Source organism: Chiloscyllium punctatum, chromosome 31, assembly GCF_047496795.1.
Source record: "Chiloscyllium punctatum isolate Juve2018m chromosome 31, sChiPun1.3, whole genome shotgun sequence".
In the NCBI taxonomy this organism is placed as follows: Eukaryota; Metazoa; Chordata; class Chondrichthyes; order Orectolobiformes; family Hemiscylliidae; genus Chiloscyllium; species Chiloscyllium punctatum.
This window is the reverse complement of record NC_092769.1, coordinates 67830569-67853367: the sequence shown is the minus strand read 5'-3', so window position 1 is coordinate 67853367 and position 22799 is coordinate 67830569. Positions and strand designations below refer to the sequence as shown.

At 51.1% G+C, this 22799-nt stretch overlaps 1 protein-coding gene across 1 annotated transcript in view; it reads right to left on the bottom strand.

The window, feature by feature from the left end:
- LOC140457022 (autophagy-related protein 2 homolog A-like) overlaps positions 1-22799 on the bottom strand; it is a 172431-nt gene that overhangs the window by 131893 nt on the left and 17739 nt on the right. Inside the window, 8 exon segments of the mRNA XM_072550928.1 lie at positions 162-313; positions 3681-3842; positions 7234-7330; positions 10554-10715; positions 13047-13233; positions 15615-15717; positions 17676-17825; positions 18656-18818. Coding sequence (XP_072407029.1) covers positions 162-313; positions 3681-3842; positions 7234-7330; positions 10554-10715; positions 13047-13233; positions 15615-15717; positions 17676-17825; positions 18656-18818 — 1176 coding nt within the window.

Sequence of the window (22799 nt, the reverse complement as noted above, 5' to 3'; positions counted from 1 at the left end):
CTCACAATCCCCTTGCGTTGCCAGACTTCTTAAGCTCTGTTACTCCCTGATGAGACTTCCCCTCTTTATTTTAATATCCAGCGTGGCTGGATATTCTGTTTCAGTCCTTCCAAGCAGCAGGTACAGGGGGGGCTACGCGAAGGCCGTGCACCATTACTTACACATGCTTGCAGTGACGGGGGCTGCGGGGGGCAGCTAATGTGGTCACTGCGCATCGAGCTCTCCAGGTCGACATCTGACAGCTCGCTCACCGACTGCACTGAGGCCACACTGCTGGTCATTGGGGCCATGGAGTAAAACATCTCGGGGGGTACTGGCAACGGAGACAAAGAGGCAGGCTGAATGCAAACAGAAGTTTAAAACAAAGCAACCAGTTGCCAATTATCCCACTACTCTCGACGTCGGTGTCAATACGGACTGTAACGCAGTGGGAAAACCATGCAATCAGCCAAAGGGGACAAGCACAGGCAAGGGGATTGTACCGTCTCCTGCATGCATCACCTTGAATATTCCATTCCAGGTCGTCTGAAAGAGACGCCCACCCAGCTCTCTCCATCCCCTTCTGTTCAAGGCAGAACCTCCATTGACGTCAGGATGCTGAACTGGAGGGGGCGACGGTGGGTTGGGCAACGATGGAATTCAGGTCGGAATGGGAATATTTCACAGTCGCTGCTCTGCCCAGTCCGTCTAACACTGGCAGGAAAAGCTGACCGACCGAAGGACGACAGAGGAGAAAAGAGAGGAAGCCTTGCTCCAACTGTACAGGCCATATCTGAGCCCACACACCTTCAATACTGTGCAGCGTGTTGGTCTCCTGAAGAATCCATAGAATCACTGCAGTGTGGAAACAGGCCATTTGGCCCAATGAATCCATACTGACCCTCCACAGAGCTTCCCACCCAAACCCAACCACCTACCCTGTCCTTGTAACCCAACATTTCCCATGGCTAACGCACTTAACCTGCACATCCCTGGGCACTATGGGACAATTTAGCACGGCCAATCCACCCTAACCTGCACATCCCTGGACACTATGGGACAATTTAGCACGGCCAATCCACCCTAACCTGTACATCCCTGGGCACTGTGGGACAATTTAGCACGGCCAATCCACCCTAACCTGCACATCCCTGGGCACTGTGGGACAATTTAGCACGGCCAATCCACCCTAACCTGCACATCCCTGGACACTATGGGACAATTTAGCACGGCCAATCCACCCTAACCTGCACATCCCTGGGCACTGTGGGACAATTTAGCACGGCCAATCCACCCTAACCTGCACATCCCTGGGCACTGTGGGACAATTTAGCACGGCCAATCCACCCTAACCTGCACATCCCTGGGCACTGTGGGACAATTTAGCACGGCCAATCCATCCTAGCCTGTATATCCCTGGGCACTATGGGAAAATTTAGCACAGCCAATCCACCCTAACCTGCACATCCCTGGGCACTATGGGACAATTTAGCACGGCCAATCCACCCTAACCTGCACATCCCTGGGCACTATGGGACAATTTAGCACGGCCAATCCACCCTAACCTGCACATTCCTGGACACTATGGGACAATTTAGCACGGCCAATCCACCCTAACCTGCACATTCCTGGACACTGTGGGACAATTTAGCACGGCCAATCCACCCTAACCTGCACATTTGGCCTGTAGGAGGAAACCGGAGCACCCGGCAGAAACCCGTGCAGACACAGGGAGAACCTGCAAACTCCACACAGACAGTCATCGAGGGTGGGGATCCTGGCGCTGAGAGGCAGCAGTGCTAACCACTGAACCACCGTGCCAATAGGAATTTTCTTCATTAACCTAATAATGGTGTAAGGGGTCCTGTACCTTTAAGAGAGTTAAAAGCTAGCAGAACTACCTGACACAGCACCAAGTGTTCTGAATAAGGTAACAATCTAATTTGGTTGAACAGCTAGAGTAGCTGGGTTTCCTGGAGATGACAGAACAAATTCAAATTCGGCCAATCAGTTCAAACTATGCCACCCCAAAAAAAGCTAACTCCAATCAAGTTTGAATTGAGTATATTGATAATATTAAAAGCGAATGACACAATCCGATGCTGTGGGGTATAAGACCGGGGAAAATGGAACAGCTGGAGGAGAACTGCCAAGCCACCAGCATCTGCAGACGGCCTGCAGAATAGCTCTCTTAAAAGGCACCTTTATCGATCAGTGACCTGTGAAACAGAACTCCCTAAGAAGAAAAGAAGATAGAGGAAGATACAAAGAGAAGATTTGATAGCGGGCTGGTTTTGAAATCTGAATTTTTAGTACATTTTTGTCGGGGGCTTTATTGGACTAGTATTATAGAAGAGTGAAAGTAAAAGATAGGTTAGAGGAAGGAGTTGTAAATGGGTGTGAGTTAATTAACCTTTGTTAGACTTTAACAAATAAAGTTGTTCATTTTTACTTTGACTAATGACCTTCGGGATAGTTCTTGGCCTCTCGAATTTTCACAGATTACCGCACAGGGGTAAATCTTTTCTGGATTGCTACTTTAAAGTTGCGGGGGGTGGGGGTGGGGGTGGGGGTGGGTTTATCCTGTGTCACATCAACCTGTTCAGAGATGTTATTGCCATACGTCAGGAGAAGGTAGGATTGAACTCAGGCCTCTTAACTCAGAGCTAGGGCCCAGTATCACAGGAGCACTCAAAACATTATACTTGCAGCAGGAGCAGTCCAAACAAACACCACAGAATCCCTACTGTGCTATAAGAGACCATTCGGCACATCAATTCTGCATCCTGCCCAGATGCACATCCGCACCCTATCCCCGTAACCCTGCATTTATTGCGGCTAATCCATTTAAGCTGCACGTCCTTGGATGTTACACAGTAATTTAGCACGGCCAATCCACCCTAACCTGCACATCCCTGGGCACTATGGGACAATTTAGCACGGCCAATCCACCCTAACCTGTACATCCCTGGACACGATGGGACAATTTAGCACGGCCAATCCACCCTAACCTGCACATCCCTGGTCACTATGGGACAATTTAACACGGCCAATCCACCCTAACCTGCACATCCCTGGGCACTATGGGACAATTTAGCCTGGCCAATCCACCCTAACCTGCACATCCCTGGGCACTATGGGACAATTTAGCCTGGCCAATCCACCCTAACCTGCACATCCCTGGGCACGATGGGACAATTTAGCACGGCCAATCCACCCTAACCTGCACATCCCTGGTCACTATGGGACAATTTAACACGGCCAATCCACCCTAACCTGCACATCCCTAGGCACTATGGGACAATTTAGCACGGCCAATCCACCCTAACCTGCACATCCCAGGGCACTATAGGACAATTTAGCACGGCCAATCCACCCTAACCTGCACATCCCTGGTCACTATGGGACAATTTAACACGGCCAATCCACCCTAACCTGCACATCCCTAGGCACTATGGGACAATTTAGCACGGCCAATCCACCCTAACCTGCACATCCCTGGGCACTATGGGACAATTTAGCCTGGCCAATCCACCCTAACATGCACATCTTTGGACTGTGGGATGAAATCCCATGCAAACATGGGGGGAGTGTGTGTAAACCCCACACAGACAGTCGCCCGAGGGTGGGATCGAACCCGGGTCCCTTGCTCCGTGAGGCAGCAGTGCTAACCCACCAAGCCACCGTGCCGCCCTCCTTACCCCCGTTCTCCGAGCCTGCAAACGAGTCCAGCTCTTCGCTCCTGGCGTGCCCTGAGCCCTGGCCCGAGTGAAGCTGCTTGTTGAGATCCTGCTCGATCAGTTTGAAATCCTCGGGGTCCAGCGGCCGACTCTTGCTCAGCTTTTCCTTCAGTCCGCTTACCTCTGCTTCGGAACGAGGAGACAAAACGAAAAAATGCCACAGGTATCTTACACCGGCCTTTACTATAAATGATACAAGCAACATCCCAAATATAGTCGTAAATTAGGAAATGCAAGGGAGGGAGAAACTCAAAATTGTAATTAGAGTGATCAAGATGTGCTGTTGGAGTAGTGGGGTCAATTAGTCCCTGGGGTCTTGACAGACTTCACCCCAGGACTTTGAGAGGAATGTCTACTGAGGTAATTGATATGTTGGTTTTAACTTTCCAAAAATTCCCTCGATTTGGAGGGGGGGGGTTCTCATTCGATTAGAATATAGTGACTATAAGTCCTTTATTCCAAAAGGGGAGGGAGACTGAAATCAGGATTGAGCCAGGAAATTGTTAGGAGCTATTATTAAGCACATTATAGCAGGGCCCGGGCAAAAACGTTTGAGGCAATCAGGCAGTCAACATGGCTTTCTGAAACAGAGATCACGGTTAACCAATTTATTACGTGCCATGGATAAAGCAACCAGTGTATGTACTCAACTTCAGATTTCCAGAGGGCCTTTAATAAACTGTGGGACACGAGAGTTCAAGAATGTGGGTGGTAATGTATCTGGTTTTACAAGAAGAGATGTTCCTATTTGGATTTCCAAAAGGCCTTTGACAAGATGCTGTGGAGGATGCTGCTAAATAAGATAAGAGCTCATAGTGTTTGGGGCAAGGATTGAGGATTGGCTGACTGGCAGAGACTGGGGATAAAGGGGTCTTTTTCAGGATGGTGGGTGGCAGAGTCCCACAGGGGTCCGTGTTGGGACCACAGCAATTCACGTTACACATTACCAATCCTGACCTAGCAACCAAGGGCATTATGGCTGAGGTAACACAAAGATTTGTGGAGGGACAGGTCGTGTTGAGGAAGCGAGGGTGCTGCAGATGGACTCGGACAGGGTGGGAGAGTGGGCAGATGGAATGCAATATGGGGAAAGTGGGAGGTTGAGCAGAGGGGTGGCACAGTGCCTCAGTGGTTAGCACTGCTGCCTCACAGCACCAGTGACCCGGGTTCAACTCCCGCCTCGGGCAACTGTCCGTGTGGAGTTTGCACATTCTCCCCCGTGTCTGCGTGGGTTTCCTCCGGGTGCTCCGGTTTCCTCCCACAGTCCAAAGTTGTACAGGTTAGGGTGGATTGGCCGTGCTAAATTGCCCACAGTGGTAGGCGGATTAGTCAGGGATAAAAGGTAGGGGAATGGGTCTGGCTGGGTTACTCTTCGAAGGGCCGGTGTGGACTCGTTGAGCCGAAGGGCCTGTTTCCACACTGTAGGGAATCTAAAATCTATCTAAACTGGGAAAGGCTTTGGAAATCTGAAGCACAAAGGGACTTGGGAATCCTAGTTCAGGATTGTCTTAAGGTTAACACGCAGGTTCAACTAGGAAGGCAACTGCAGTGTTAGCAAGAGGACTAAAATATAAGAGTGGAGATATACAACTGAGATTATTTAAGGCTCTGGTCAGGTCACGTTTGGAATATTATGAGCAAGTTTTGGACCCATGTGGCTAAGGAAGGATCTGTTGGCATTTAAGGGAGTCCACAGGTGGTTTACAAGAACGATCCTGGGGATGAGGGGCTTGTCATGGGAGGAGCGCCTGAGGACTCTGGGTCTGTACTCGATGGGTTTAGATGGGGAGGGGGCGCGGGGGAATCTGTGGGACTCACTGTCACAGAGGGTTGTGGAGGGCAAGTCACTGAGGGTCTTTAAGGCAAAAAGAGATAGACTGTTGATTGGTAAAGGGATCAAGGAGTACAGGGTGAAGGGGTTGAGAAACATATCAGCCATGGTTGAAAGGGAATGCAAACTAGACGGGCCAAATGGCCAAATTCTGCTCCTACGTCTCACGCTGCAGGAATCAGTACTGCGGCTTTAACTCTTTGCAATTTACATCAAGGACTTGGATGAAGGTACCGAAGGCATGGTTTCTGAATTGCTGATGATACAAAGATAGGCAGGTAGGAAATTAAATTATGAAGACGACTTAATGAGGCTACAAAGGGATATTGAGAGGCTAAGCAAATGGACAAAGACCTGGCAAGTACAGCGCAACCTGGTAAACTGACCGTTTTAGCAGAAGGAATAAAATAAGAAGCAATTTACTGAAACAGCGGAAGATCACTGAACTTTGAGGGGATAGAGAGACCCAGAGAAAGGCAGAGGACTGAGAGTGGTAGGTAGAAAGGGAGGGAGGCAGAGATGAGGGAGAGAGATGAGGAAGGAGAGGGAGGGGGGGTGGAGAGGGAAGAGGGACTGGGAAGGAGCCGGAGGAGGGGAGACGGGACTGGGGGAGAGAGATGGGGACAGGGTGGAGATAGGGAGGGGAGATATACAGAAGGATAGACAGACACTCGATAAGCGAGGGGTTAAAATGTTATCAGTTTGGGTGGGAGTGTTATCTTTAAATCAGCTGTGATCGTGCTGAATGGCTTGGGAGGCAGAGTTCCTATTCCTGCTTTCCTGCAGCTCTATGTTCTCACAGAGCAGGGACAACTCCCCACCTAATGTGACTTTTAAATCTGTCCAACCCAGTCAACACTGGCCCCTCCAAATCATGGTGAACAGAACACACCTTCACCCTAGTCCATTCGAGGTACATCGAGCAGTACAGCACTGGAACAGGCCCTTCAGCCCATGACCTTGTGCCAAACTTAACGCCAAATTAAATTAATTCCTTCATCCTGCCCTTAGTCCATATCGCTCTGCTCCTTGCATATTCATGTATATATCAACAAGTCCCTTAAATGCCCCTGTTGAATCTACCTTCACCACCCTGACACCACTTTCTTGACTCTTACCACTCCTTGTGTAAATAATCGGCCCCTCACATCTCCATTGAACTTTCCCCCTCTCAGCTGAAAGCATACCCTTAGTTTTAGCCATTCGAAGTTTGAGAAAAAGATTCTGACCGTCAACCCTACCTATGCATTTCATAATTTTACAGACTTCTATCAAGTCTCCCCTCAGTCTCCAGAGAAAACACCCTGAGTTTTTCCAGCCTCTCCTTACAGCTTATACCCTCTAATCCAGACAGCATCCTGGGAAACCTCTCCTGCACCCTCTCCATAGACTCCACATCCTTCCTGTAAATGTGGGGGGCAGAACTGAATGCAATACTCTCTCAATGAGGACTTGGCCCTCCCTGACCTAACCTTCATGCCTCACCAAAGTCTTATAAACCTGCAACATGACATCCTGACTCTTGCACTCAACGCCCTGAACAATAAAGGCAAGCATGCCAAACGCCTTCTTTACCACCCTATCTACTCACGGGGCCACTTTCAGGGAGCTATGGACTTGAACCCCAGGATCCCTCTGTCCATCAATGCTGTGCAGGGTCCTGTCAGAAACAGTGTAACCTACCTGTGAGGTTGAGTGTACTGAGTAAGTCAACCAGGTTGGAGACCTGTTGGGGGTTCAGGAACAGGTGCAGCGACCCCATCTTCCCATCTATTGCCAACTGGCAGAGAAACAGAGCAGTCAGCACAGGTCAAACACAGAAACAGAACCCACACTCACCGGACACAGGACCTCAATCAGCCTTGCTGTCACTATTCCCCTGTCCTATCGATTCTGAGAGGAATGGGTATTAATGGGCACAGGACCAGGAATTAAGGTACAGATTGGCAGAAACTCCTCCTACTGTTTCTGTGTAACAAGTCAGAAGGGATTGAATAGTGTTCTCTTCCTACGTATTTCCTGAGGTGAATGCCATTCCCAACTCCATTATGACAGACTCAAGGAGCTGGAAAACCTCTTCCACTTCCTGCCTAACAGGGTTGAGGGGCTGAATGACCTTTCCCAGTTCCTGTGCAATGAGAGGTTAAAGGGCCCGTGTCACAAGTTCATAAGGCTGAATGGCTACATCGTGTCTTTGTGTAACAAGCCCCAGGGGGGCTGAATGGCCTCCTTCTGTTCCGATCACACTGGACGGGAGGTGTGTCAGGTCCAAGGTATCACATCAGTTTTTAGTCAAGTCTACAGCTCCAAGAGGTGCTTCCTTCCACGTCATTTCCATCTGAGCCATCAACCAGATTTCCCCTCGTGGTTATTCAGCTTCCCCCCTACCTGCAGCCACACCACTCCGACTGGGAGTGAGGTCCACGTTCTCCCCACTCTCTGGATAAAGAGGTCCTGGCTTTGATGGAGCAGCCGACCAAACTCTTCATTTACCTCGAGAGGACCTGTATCAGGCCTCGAGCGGCCCTATTGTACCAGAAGACGGAGCCCGACACGTGTGGTGTTTCCGGACTCTTGTACACCCTCCGTTTGGAGCTGGTGAACAGGTTAAATTAAACCAGCTCAGGATAAATCCAGAGTGAACAGCTCCCATGTTACACAGTGGAACAAAGACGGAGAAACACAGTGTACACCACACTTGTGCTCTCACCTCAGGTCAGCCTTCCGCCTTCTCTTAAGACTATTAGTTACTTCTGTCTTGGGTTCAGCATGACGGACTTTCTAAGTGGTCAGCCCAGCAATTTAAGGCCAACCATAACACTAGGGATCTCCCCAATTACCCTCCACTACCCCTACCTTGGATATATAGACTCCCACGACAAAGAACCACCAACATCCCCCCAAATCCCATGTCATAGTGGTTCCCAGCCACCCCTCTGCTTGACAGGATGTCGGCATTCGCTGTCTGTCACTACCTGCCCTGGAATCGATTGCTCAATGAGCCTTTCCTGAGGGGCGGTTCAGAATCCACCACCTCACTGTCGGCCTGGAGTCACGTGCCGGCCCAGAATGGGACAGGATGGCAGACTGCCCGTCAAACAGCACGTCGGCGAACCGGGCGGACTTTTAAGCTCATCGGTCTTTGCCGTCATGGTCACCGTCACCCAGACTGGCTTTCGAGTGCAGCTTTAATTAAGTGAATTTGAATCCCACCAAGATGGATTTGAACCTGGTGTCACTAACCCGGGGCCTCTGATTTACTGACGCCCCAGAATGAGTCGTCTTATGAGGAAAGGTTGGACAGATTTGGCTTGTGTCCGCTGGAGTTAGCAGGAGGGACAGGTTGACCTGGTTGAAGCGTAAGTTGCCGAACTGTCTCGACAAAATGGATTAGATTAGATTAGATTACTTACAGTGTGGGAACAGGCCCTTCGGCCCAACAAGTCCACACCGACCGGCCGAAGCGCAACCCACCCAGACCCATTCCCCGACATATATCCCTTCACCTAACACTACGGTCTATTTAGCATGGCCAATTCACCCTGACCTGCACATTATCTTTTGGACTGTGGGAGGAAACCGGAGCACCCGGAGGAAACCCACGCAGACACGGGGAGAATGTGCAAACTCCACACAGACAGTTGCCTGAGGCGGGAATTGAACCCAGGTCTCTGGCGCTGTGAGGCAGCAGTGCTAACCACTGTGCCACCGTGCCGTCCTCGTGTTGACCAGTTCAGAATGGGCGGGAGGGGGACAGATTAAAGATTAAGGGTCGACCTGTGCAGAATAGACGGGATTCCTTTTCTCTCAGAGGGCTGGACGAATTTAGAACGGTCTGCATTGAGAGGGGGGGGGGGGTGGGTCAGTAAATATTTTTACAACAGATGTTAACTGATTCCCTCGCCCAACACGAACCTAAGATTATTAGAGGCAGCAGTAAGATGGGAAAGTGAAATCTGAATCACAATGTATCAACCATGAAGTTTTGAGAGGCCAAGCGGCCTGTTTCTGCCTCGAATTCCTACGTTTGTATGCCATTGAGGGAAACAAACTTGTCACCTTCAATATTCGAAGGAGCTGAATCTTAACCCTCTCAGGGGATGACAGAGATGATCAACAATTGTGGCCTCCATGTCCAAGGGACGGTGGAGTATCGATCAATGAGGACTTCGCCTTCCCTGACCTAACCTTCAATTATCAGAAAAGAAACCCAGCTTACTGGAGCAGCAAGGTGGCTCAGTGGGTTAGCACTGCTGTCTCCCAGCGCCAGGGACCCGGGTTCGACTCCACCCTTGGGCGACCGTCCGTGTGGAGTTTGCACATTCTTCCCCCCCCCCCACTACCCCCCCACCCCCCGACCACGTGGGCTTCCTCTGGGTGCTCCGAAATCCTCCTGCAGGCCAAAGATGTTCAGCTTAGGTGAACTGGCCATGCTAAATTGCCCATAGCGTCTCGGGGCGTGTGGGTTAGCAGTGGGAAATGAAGGGCTATGGGGATAGGGCAGGGAGGTGGGACGCTCGGAGGGCTGGTGTGGGCTGAATGGGGATTCTATTAGGAACAGTGTGAACCTTGGCTCCCAGTAAAGAGCATGCCAAGCCAAGAGGGTGAGGAATTCAGAGACTGGTTCAATACTTCAGTGCAGCGCTGAGGGAGGGCTGCACTGACGGCAGAGGCATCATTTGGATAGGGACTCCCCACCTCTTGGCTGACAGTGAGAGATCCACACCCAGTGTAGAATTCTCCCTGGTATTCCAGAACCAGAATTGTCCCCCCACCCTCAGACAATCTGGTCACTATTAGCCCGCTGTTTGCGGTAAGCTTCCTGTGCACGGCCGGGTTTCGCACAATAGTGACTGCCCTTCGGAAGTTATGTCTAAGAATGAGCCAGGAACGTTGGGGGTGGGGTGGGGCAAGCCTCCCTCCATCCCCCGCCACCTACGCCCACCACCTTCACCCCCGGGAACCCAAGATCTGCTGCCCGCCACCCATCCCCCATCGGTAACCTTCGGTCCGGGCAGTGCATCGTTCTGCTTGAATTTCACGGTCAGCTCTAGGCACCCTGTACAACTGCCGATCTGCACCAGCGGCGATGGGGAGGGTCCCTCTGCAGTCCTGCTGCTGGCTTCAGGGAAAGGATGCGATTCCGCAGTCGGGTCCGCTTGCTGCTGCCAAGAGACGGGTGTCGCATTTAACGGAGGGGAGATTTCAAAACGAGGGACAACGCAAAGCAATCTCGCCCTCACACGCAGCTGCCCCTCAAGAAGCCAGTTCAAGAGTAAATTTGGAATATCATACAGGGTCTTATTGCGAATCTTCACATCATGACGTCCCTTCCTCCACTGCACTTAAAACAATGCATAGATGCTCACCTTAGAGGGCTACAGACTAAGAAGCTGAATGCTGCTGAAAAGGTTGATGCAACTTTTTGTATCGCACTTATCAGGGCCAATTGCAAGAATGCCAGATTTCAAGCCATTACGCCAATTTATACGACATGAGAAAAGGGTACTGATTGGTTGGCAAGTCGACAGTGATTGGCTGAGACATTGCCATGGAGAAAGCAATGGAGAGCCATAGGTCCTCAAGGTGAATACGTTTCTCTTGTTTGCAGAACATGGGTCCCTATGTTTGAAGTGACTGTGCTTCCTGCGAGCGTAATTAAGCCACATTACAAACTCAACTGATTACTTTAAAGTCTATGGTTAATGCAGCACTCGGCATTGTTTAGCAACTGCTGCCCACAGCAGAGGTGTATGTTACAGGAGATGCTTTCTGTTTTGCAAACGTGGGCCGGTTTGATATGTGGTCTTCCTACAAACATCAAAGTAAAATATTGTTTGATTCAATCAGCCAATCACTGGGACGTGCAGATGTATCTGGTATCACAAGAACGTGGAAAGGCTTCGGTTACATGATTCTCTTTTAATTCACGTTTTTATTTTTATTGATGTTGAGGTTGTACAGGACATTGGTGAGGCCTTTTCTGGAGAACAGTCTCCTGCTCAGGTCATCCTGTTATTGGAAGGATGTTATTAAGTTGGAGGGGGTTCAGAAGGGATTTAGATTAGATTAGATTACTTACAGTGTGGAAACAGGCCCTTCGGCCCAACAAGTCCACACCGACCCTCCGAAGAGCAACCCACCCAGACCCATTCCTCTACGTTTACCCCTTCACCTAACACTACGGGCAATTAAGCATGGCCAATTTACCCTAATCTGCACATTTTTGGACTGTGGGAGGAAACCGGAGCACCCGGAGGAAACCCACGCAGACACAGGGAGAATGTTCAAACTCCACACAGACAGTTGCCTGAGGCGGGAATTGAACCCGGGTCTCTGGCGCCGTGAGGCAGCAGTGCTAACCACTGTGCCACCCATGATGTTGCCAGGAATGGAGGGTTTGAGTTATAAGGGGAGGCTGGATAGGCTGGGACCTTTTTCACTGGAGCCCAGGAGGTTGAAGGGTGACCTTTTAGAGGTTTATAAGAAGGGTTATAGAGAAGGTGGAATGGCAAGTGTCGTTTCACTGAGGTGGGGGATTTAAAGACTAGACGACATATTTTTAAGGTGAGGGGAGAAAATTTTTTTAAAAAAACACAAGGGACAATTATTTTTACACAGAGAGTGGTTCGTGTGTGGAAGGAACTTTCTGAGGAAGTGATGGATTGTGGGTACAGTTACAATGTTTAAAAGACATTTAATTAAATGCATAAATAAGAAATGTTTGGAAGGATATGAGCCAAGCGCAGGCAGACGGAACTAGCTTAGTCTGGGATTATAGTCAGAATGGACTGACAGGTCTGTTTCCGTATTAACTCTGTAAGAGACAAAAAAAACTGCAGATGCTGGAATCCAAGGTAGACAAGACAATAGGTGCAGGAGTAGGCCATTCTGCCCTTCGAGCCTGAGGCTGGAGGCTGGAAGAACACTAGCTAGCCAGGTAAGCATCAGGAGGGGGAGATGTAGGCCATTCTGCCCTTCGAGCCTGAGGCTGGAGGCTGGAAGAACACTAGCTAGCCAGGTAAGCATCAGGAGGTGGAGATGTCCACATTTCAGGTGTAACCCTTCTTCAAGACTGACCCACCTGAAACGTTGACCTCTCCACCTCCGTGTGACTCCATAAGTTCAAATACAGACCAAGAACTGGAATGTTGGGATGACACTGTCACAGACACAATGAGTCTGGAGGCCTTGGTGCCACAAACCGATGGCTCTACAGTCTAGATCAGAGTGGTGCGGGAAAAGCACAGCAGAACAGGCAGCATCCGAGGAGCAGGAGAATCGACGTTTCGGGCAAAAAGTCCTTCATCGGGATGCTGTCTGACCTGCTGTGCTTTTCCAGCACCACTCTAATCCAGACTCTGACCTCCAGCATCTGCAGTCCTCACTTTCGCCCTGATGGTTCTACAGCCCTAGTTTTACGCTGCACACAATGCACCTTCTTGGCCACAGCATTTCCCTGGTGCTGTGGCTTTGTCTCTGAGGAAGGCCCTTACCTGCAGTACGGGCGGTGAGGTCTGAGGCTCCCCGGCCTGCTCGGGGATTTCCTCATAGTGCAACAACACCCCAGAAAACTGCAGCACCTTGTGGACGAACGCCGGGGGCTGGTGGATATCGATGGGAATGGGGTCCCTCTTGGAGACGCCGCCAGAGTCCTTCACAGCTTCATCGCAGTACTCCAACCTGCAGGGAAGAGAGAAGCTTTGGAGACACCAGCGCAAACACTGCCTTATCTTTCAACAGGAAGATCCTGAGGAACAAGAGGGAGGGTCATTCTTCCCCTTTCAGCCTGCTCCACCAGTCAACACAACCATGGCTGATCTGATCGAGGGCATTAGCTCCACTTGCCTGGCTCCCCTCCAAAACCGTGCTGATGAAAACCCTCGCTTGACTCGACCTTGAATCTTTCTGATGACGCGTTGCACCTCTCCACAGACTGGAATGTTCTTGCCTTCAAAGGTTTACTGAATATTCGCCAACCCTCTGCTGCCTTCTTTTAAAGGGAAAAACTCTCAGTCACCGCACTGAGACCCAGGACTGATCTCTGAGGAAGAGGATTTCAAAGACCCATGACCCACAGTGACTCTTCCACACCGCCACCTTCTCTCGGAGAGAACGCGGTGCTGCCTAGTCAGAGACTCCCCGACAAGGAGGGATCCCCTCTAGGCATCTGCCCTGTCAAACCCCTCAGAATCTTGTGTTTTCCAACACGATCACTTGTCATTCTTCAAAGCCTCAGTGAGTGTCAGTCTTTGCTCACAAGATAACCTGTTCATAGGAATGAGCCCAGAGTGAACAGCTCTCAAAGCAAGTATATGTCTCCTTTAAATACAGAGACAAAAACTGACGCAGTACTTCAGCGGCATCCTCACCAAAGCCCTTGACCATCTCCTTTGTAATAACGGATAACACTCTATTGGCCTTCCAGATCGCTTCCTGTAACTACGGGTTAATTTCTCGCGATTCACTGAATAAGAGACTAAAGCCCCTTTCTCCTGCAGCATTCCGTAATATTGGCGCATCTCAATAAAGATCAGCCTTCCGGGCAGACTGGACAATATCACAAACAAAGCCTTACATTTTTGAGCACTCACTCACTGAGCATCCGATGCCTGCCCCTTTGCGGACTCTCTCCTTCTCAAAATCTGCTTTCTGATCAATCTTCACGTTGACAAATTAATTCTGTGTTCATTCATTAGCGGGACAGAACTCATGGCATTTCAAGCTGCCAGCAATGAGTTCATACACTCCAGACACATGGACAGCACGGGGTTAGATACAGAGGAAAGCTCCCTCTACACTGTCACCCATCAAACACTCCCAGGACAGGGTCAGCATGGGGTTAGATACAGAGTAAAGCTCCCTCTACACTGTCCCTCCCATCAAACATTCCCCAGGACAGGGACAGCACGGGGTTAGATACAGAGTAAAGCTCCCTCTACACTGTCCCCCCCATCAACCATTCCCCAGGACAGGGACAGCATGGGGTTAGATACAGAGTAAAGCTCTCTCTACACTGCACCTATGAAATACTCCCATGACGGGCATCATTATGTTAAATACAGAACAAAGCTTCCTGCATATTGTTCCCATCAAACACTCCCCAGGACAGGGACAGCACAGGGTTAGATACAGAGTACAGCTCCCTCCACACGGTCCCCCATCAAAAACTCCCCAGGACAGATGTGATCTACATGGACTTCAGTAAGGCGTTTGACAAGGTTCCCCATGGGAGACTGATTAGCAAGGTTAGATCTCATGGAATACAGGGAGAACTAGTCATTTGGATACAGAACTGGCTCAAAGAGAGAAGACAGAGGGTGGTGGTGGAGGGTTGTTTTTCAGACTGGAGGCCTGTGACCAGTGGATTTACAAGGATGTTGCCAGGTTGGAGGATCGGAGCTACAGGGAAAGGCGGAACAGGCTGGGACTGTTTTCCCTGGAGCATCGGAGGCTGAGGGGGTGACCTTACAAAGGTTAACAAAATAATGAGGGGCATGGATAGGATAAATAGACAAAGTCTTTTCCCTGGGATTGGGGAGTCCAGAACTAGAGGGGCATAGGATTAGGGTGAGAGGGGAAGGTATAAAGAATGTGGCATGGACGGGTCGGACTGAGGGGTCTGTTTCCATGCTGTACATCTCTATGACTCTATGACAAGGACAGCACGGGGTTAGATAAAGAGTAAAGCTGCCTCGACTCTGTCCCCATCAAACACTCCCCAGGACAGGGACAGCACGGGGTTAGATACAGAGTAAAGCTCCCTCTACACTGTCCCCCATCAAACATCCCCCCAGGACAGGGACAGCATGGGGTTAGATACAGAGTAAAGCTCCCTCTACACTGTCCACTCCAAACACACCCCAGGACAGGGACAGCACAGGATTAGATACAGAGTAAAGCTCCCTCTACACTGACCCCCCCATCAAACACATCCCAGGACAGGGACAGCACGGGGTTCGATACAGAGTAAAGCTCCCTCCACACTGTCCACTCCAAACACACCTTGCGCAGTAACAGTCTGAAGGGTCACTCCCTCCCAACTGGAATATCGCATTACCGACCTTTTAATGTGCACCTCCAGAGCAGTGCCTGTCCTGGATCCATCTGGAGTGTGTTCCACTCGAACGATGGTGTCAAGGAATGTTACTTTTATCCTCCTGAGCACTGTTTATTCAAGAGCAAACATGACACAAGGTTGATTACTGAAAAAGAAAGGTCATGTAGGAACACAACACAGACAGACTGACAGTCCCAATCCCAGAGCTGAGAACGCAAGGCTGACTGCTCAAAACGTCACTGTCACAGGATCAGTACTGAGGGAGCGCCGCATTGTCGGAGGGTCAGTACTGAGGGAGTGCCGCACTGTCAGAGGGTCAGTGCTGAGGGAGTGCCGCACTGTCAGAGGGTCAGTGCTGAGGGAGTGCCGCACTGTCGGAGGGTCAGTGCTGAGGGAGTGCCGCACTGTCGGAGGGTCAGTGCTGAGGGAGTGCCGCACTGTCGGAGGGTCAGTGCTGAGGGAGTGCCGCACTGTCGGAGGGTCAGTGCTGAGGGAGTGCCGCACTGTCGGAGGGTCAGTGCTGAGGGAGTGCCGCACTGTCGGAGGGTCAGTGCTGAGGGAGTGCCGCACTGTCGGAGGGTCAGTGCTGAGGGAGTGCCGCACTGTCGGAGGGTCAGTGCTGAGGGAGTGCCGCACTGTCGGAGGGTCAGTGCTGAGGGAGTGCCGCACTGTCGGAGGGTCAGTGCTGAGGGAGTGCCGCACTGTCGGAGGGTCAGTGCTGAGGGAGTGCCGCACTGTCGGAGGGTCAGTGCTGAGGGAGTGCCGCACTGTCGGAGGGTCAGTGCTGAGGGAGTGCCGCACTGTCGGAGGGTCAGTGCTGAGGGAGTGCCGCACTGTCGGAGGGTCAGTGCTGAGGGAGTGCCGCACTGTCGGAGGGTCAGTGCTGAGGGAGTGCCGCACTGTCGGAGGGTCAGTACTGAGGGAGTGCCGCACTGTCGGAGGGTCAGTACTGAGGGAGTGCCGCACTGTCGGAGGGTCAGTACTGAGGGAGTGCCGCACTGTCGGAGGGTCAGTACTGAGGGAGTGCCGCACTGTCGGAGGGTCAGTGCTGAGGGAGCGCCGCACTGTCGGAGGGTCAGTGCTGAGGGAGTGCCGCACTGTCGGATGGGGAGTGCTGCACTGTCAGATGGTCAGTGCTGTGGGAGTGCTGCACTGTCGGAGGGTCAGTACTGAGGGAGCGCCGTACTGAGGGTCAGTACTGAGGGAGCTCCGCACCGTCTGAGGGTCAGTACTGAGGGAGTACCACACTGCCAGAGGGTCAGTGCTGAGGGAGTGCTGCACTGTCGGATGGTCAGTGCTGAGTGAGTGCTGCACTGTCACAGGGTCAGTACTGAGGGTGTACCACACTGTCGGAGGGTCAGTGCTGAGGGAGCGCCGCACTGTCGGAGGGTCAGTACTGAGGGAGTGCCGCACTGTCGGAGGGTCAGTGCTGAGGGTGTGCCGCACTGTCGGAGGGTCAGTGCTGAGGGTGTGCCGCACTGTCGGAGGGTCAGTGCTGAGGGAGTGCCGCACTGTCGGAGGGTCAGTACTGAGGGAGTGCCGCACTGTCGGAGGGTCAGTACTGAGGGAGTGCCGCACTGTCGGAGGGTCAGTACTGAGGGAGTGCCGCACTGTCGGAGGGTCAGTACTGAGGGAGTGCCGCACTGTCGGAGGGTCAGTACTGAGGGAGTGCCGCACTGTCGGAGGGTCAGTACTGAGGGTGTGCCGCACTGGCGGAATGGCCATCTTTCAGTTCAGATATTAAAACAAGGCCTCCAACCTATCCTTTCGGTGGATGGGAAAGATATCTCTTGACCACAACCAATAGTTGGCTGGGGTTTAGTTCGCCATTTTGACGTGGATTCAATTTCCCTCTGTAAAGTAACCACGCTACATGGAAGGGACAAACTGGATAGAAACAATTTTGCTGTGTGCAGCACAGCTCTCATTTCCTACCACAGTAACTGGACATGGGACTTATTTGGCGATAAAGGATTTCATGATGTCCTCGGATCATCGAAGGTGATAAGACAATGCAACGTCTTTCTTTGGGCGCTGTTGAACCCCTGAGTTTCAGTGGGCTTACCGGTTTCAATGGTCTGCGCGAACATCTCGAGGCCCTCGAGTGGCTGCGTGGGTTCCTCCGGCTCTTCGGCCTGCTCCTTCAGGCACTCCTTGGCGAGTTGCATGCTGGTGGTCATACACGATGACCAACTGGGAGACTCGGTCCCTGGGACTGAGAGAGTTAGGGTTAGCACAGATTGTGTTGGGACACTGGGGCTCTCAAAACACCCGGGCAAAGGGGAGAAGGACCTGCAAAGAACAGCCACGGTGTGTGTGTGTGTGTGTGTGTGGGGGGGTGAGGGGGGGTGACATTCGGCCCGGCTGATCTATGCTGTTTTGCTTAAACCATACAAGCCTCTCCCCAATGTCTGTGTGGGGTTTCCTCCGGGTGCTCCAGTTTCCTACCACAGTCCAAATATGTGCAGGTTAGGGTGGATTGGCCGTGCTAAATTGTCCCATAGTGTCCAGGGATGTGCAGGTTAGGGTGGATTGGCCGTGCTAAATTGTCCCATCGTGTCCAGGGGTGTGCAGGTTAGGGTGGATTGGCCGTGCTAAATTGTCCCGTAGAGTCCAGGGATGTGCAGGATAGGTGGGTTAGCCATGGGAAAAGCAGGGTTACAAGTATAGGGTCAGGGGAATTGGGTTTGGCTAGGATTCTCTTTGTGGATGGTACGATGGGCCAAATGGCCTCTTGTGCACAATTGGGATTTTTCGATTGTATTCTATGGTGGGTACCTCATGGTCACCATGACTGGGACTAGTTCAATGATCCACGTTGATGAAACAATTGATTAAGTTCCACCAAGTGTTCCATGATGGGATTTGAAGCCCTGCCCCCCAGGTCATTAGCCTGGATTATTAGTCAGCACTTTGCCACCATCGCTCCCTCAGCAGTGGGTGACCAGGAGTCACTGCCTCAGGGAAGTCAAGGCTCTCCAGCCTCTGGTTGTCCCACTCAAACCCACACCTCTCACTCCGCCAACGTCTCCGGTCGCGGCTTACCAAAGTGATACTTGGGCCTGCATGTCACCTGCAGGCCTGTCACCTCCACGGTGCAGTTCTCCGTAATCAGAGCCGACCAGGGGATGGTCACCGAGATGCTGCTGATGAAGCCGTCTGTCACCTCCAGCGGTGCCCCCAACGAGTCCAGGAATTCATTGAGAGACTGCGGAGAAAAAAGGGAGGCCCCGTCATGGCACTGCTACCAGACACTGCCTTCGCAGTGACTCAAAACAACAGGATGCTCCCCAGTTTTTGCGGACCAACCACATTCTACCAGGACTCATCACTGCGTGGTTTGGTAACTGTTCTTCCCCAGACCACAGGCAACTTAAGCGAGCCGTGAACACAGCCCAATCCAAACCAACCTTCCACCCAAAGACTTCACCCATACATCCTACTGCTTCAGAGGAGCCACCAACATCATCAATGACCCCTCCCACCTTGATTATACTCTCCTCCACCCTCTGCTGGGTGGATATAAAAGTTTGTATAGGTGTACCAACAGATTCAGGAACAGCTTCTTCCCCACTGTTATCAGACTTCTGAATAGACCTCTCAACTATTAAATTTAAAGTTGGTCTCCCTCTCTGTGCACCTTCCCTGCGGCTGACACACTGTATCCCTTGCCCCTGTTCTATCGCCCTGACACACTTTGTACGGTATGATCTGCCTGAGACAAAACAAAACTTTTCACTGTACATGTGACAATAACAAATCAAATCAACATACAACATCTCCATCGCAGTACGTCAGAGGAGCAGAACCAAAAGATATTTAACACCAGACCACTCGGTGAGAGAGTTGACCAAAAGCCCAGTTGGAGTGGTCAGTTGAGGGTCATCTTCGAGGAGAGAGAGTGTGAGTGAGTGAGTAAGAGAGAGAGAGAGAGTTTGAGAGTGTGTGAGTGAGAATGAGGGTGTGAAAGAGAGCAAAAATGCAGACAGAGAATGCAGGGAGAAAGAGAGAGAGAAAACAGCAAGAGAGAAATGTAGAAAAGAGAGAGGAAGTGGAGGAAGTGATAACAGAGACCTCCAGAGAGAGGGCTCTGAACTTAAGGATGCTTAGTCCTGTGAAAACAGCCATGTTGAATGTTGATTATGGAAGGAGATATTATCACCAATTGTCATTAAGGAATAAACAGTGAACAGCCCTTCCTCCTTTGCCGACACACCCTTCTGTGCAGCGTCCAACTGCAAGAAATATCACCTTCCAGAGGAGCTCACCGAACACTGGTCAAGGAGCAGGGAGCTGTGCTGGTGAAAAGGCTGCCCCTGATCACCACCACCCCATTGCATACAGGAAGGATGCACCCGCCATGGAGGAGGTGCAGTGGGAAGTTCGCTCGGCTGACTGCTGGGATGGGCGGGGCCGTGCGATGGGGAGAGGCAGATGAGACTGGGCACTCGGAACCAGGGGACACTGGCTCAGGGTAAGGGGTCGGCCATTAGCGACGGAGAATGTGGAGGAACGTCTTCACCCAGAGTGGGTGAGTCCACCCTCTGAGGGCTGTGGAGTCCCAATCATTCAGTCCATTCAAGAGCGAGAGAGAAACGACTTGAAACATGAACACGATCGAGGGGTGTAGTCATGGTACAGAAAACGGCACTGACACAGATCTGCCCCAATCCAGTTGAATGGTGGAGTAGGCTCGAGGGGCCAAATGGCTCACTTCCTCTAAATTTTCTCTCAAACCGCCATGAACTCAACAGCTTCCCTGATCCTCAGAGGGGAACAGGCTAGACTGTGTGGCTGCTTTACAGTTCAAATCATGGTGGCCACTTGGCCCTTCAAACCTGCCCTCAATAAGACTGACCCCGGTTTTAACCTCAAATCTTATACTCCTGCAAATCCCCTGACAATCGCTCGTCCCCATGGCAATCAAGAATCTATCCACCTCGGCCTTCCTTCAAAATATTTCAAGATTCTGCACCCACTGCCTTTCCAAAAAGGGAATTCCGAGGATTCTCAACCCTCAGAGATTGCTTATTGGATATGGACGCCCCTTATTTTCAAACGATGAGACCCCAAAGAGAAAGTGTCCTTGTGATGTTCACCTGGTCGAGCCTGCTCCTACATGCTTCAATCAGGCCACCTCGGACTCTTGTAAACTCCGGAGTCATACAGTCGGACGGCACGGAAACAGACCCCTCAAGTCCAAACAGGGAGAAAGTCACAACTGCAGATGCTGGAGCTCAGAGTCAACAGTGTGTTGCTGGAAAAGCACAGCAGGTCGGGCAGCGTCCGAGGAGCAGGAGGATCGACTTTTCGGGCATCAGCCCTTCATCAGGAAGACCCTCTGTCCAAAACAGTCCACATGCCGACCATAAACTAGACCTAACTGCCTGCACTTGGCCCGTATCCCTACAAACATTTCTCATTCTGGGCCAGCACGGTGGCTCAGTGGTTAGCACAGCTGCCTCATGGCACCAGGGACCCGGGTTCGATTCCCACCTCGGGCAACTGTCTGTGTGGAGTTTGCACATTCTCCTTGTGTCTGCGTGGGGTTTCCTCCGGGTGCTCCAGTTTCCTCCCACAATCCAAAGATGTACAGGTTAGGGTGGATTGGCCGTGCTAAATTGTCCCATAGTGTCCAGGGATGTGCAGGTTAGGGTGGATTGGCCGTGCTAAATTGTCCCATAGTGTCCAGGGATGTGCAGGTTAGGGTGGATTGGCCGTGCTAAATTGTCCCATAGTGTACAGGGATGTGCAGGTTAGGGTGGATTGGCCGTGCTAAATTGTCCCATAGTGTACAGGGATGTGCAGGTTAGGGTGGATTGGCCGTGCTAAATTGTCCCATAGTGTCCAGGGATGTGCAGGTTAGGGTGGATTGGCCGTGCTAAATTGTCCCATAGTGTCCAGGGATGTGCAGGTTAGGGTGGATTGGCCGTGCTGAACTCCCCATAACGTTAGGTGCATTAGTCAGGGGCAAGTGTAAGGGAATGGGTCTGTGTGGGTTACTCTTTGGAGGGTCGGTGTGGACTTGTTGGGCCGAAGGTTCTGTTTCTGTACTGTAGAGAATCTAATTTAATTATTCATGCACTTACCTAAATAATTATTTAAACATTGTGATGGTATCTGCATCCATCACTTCCTCTGGATGTTCATTCCACGCATGAACCACTCTCAGTGTTAAAAAAAATCTTGCCCCTCATTTTTTTTGTTAACATCATCTTAAAAATACACTCCAACCCAAGGGAAAAGGCAGCTGCCATTCACCTTAGATGATTTTATAAACCTCTTTAAGGTCGCCCCTCAACCTCTAACACTCCAGTGAACAAAGTCCCCGCTGAGCCAAATCCTTACGGAGAACGCGAACCCTCCAGTCCCAGCAACATCCCGGTAAATCTCTTCTGACCCCTCTGCAGCTTAATAATGTCCTTCCGATAACAGGGCGGCCAGAACTGGACGCAGTGTTCCAGAAGAGGCCTCACCAACATCCTGTACAACCTCAACCTGTACGTCCCAACTCCGATACTCAAAGGTCTGAGCAATGAAGGCAAGTGAGCGAAACACGTTCTCAACCCCCTTGTCTACCTGTGACGCAAACTTCAACGCATTACGCCCCAACGCGACTGAAGGCCTTACTTTTAATCGCGTAAATCCTGCTCGTGTGTTTTATTGCTACGTAGCACATTACATTTATGAAACTTAAACTCCATTGGCCACTCTTCAGCCCATTGTGCTCAGTGGACTGACAGAGGATACTGACCCAGCCTGTATAGCTGTTCCTCAAAAGGCAACCAGCTCATTCCAGGTCAGTTATGAACCAAACCAGGTTTTTTTTTGGTGGGGGAGAAGGATATATAGCAGCTCTCAGGGAAAAGGCAAAGTTCAGGAAGGAGTAACAAATAAGTAACAGAGTTCAGATAATAAATCTGGAATATTACTGTCGGTGAGCCGCGAGGATGAAAAACCAGGTTCAATGACAGACCCGAGGGAATGCAAGTTCGAGACCTGGTCTCTGCCCTTTCTCATCCCCTCAGGAGGGTGAATGGACGGGGGAAAACGCTGCACCACTATCAATTCGCAAGATCTCACTTCCTCAACTGTTCAGGAGTTGATGTGAATGCATTAGTGAGGCACTTGACCCACAGGGCTGAGAGTGCAGCACTGGAGAAGGGGAGTAAACACCGTGCAGAGTGTT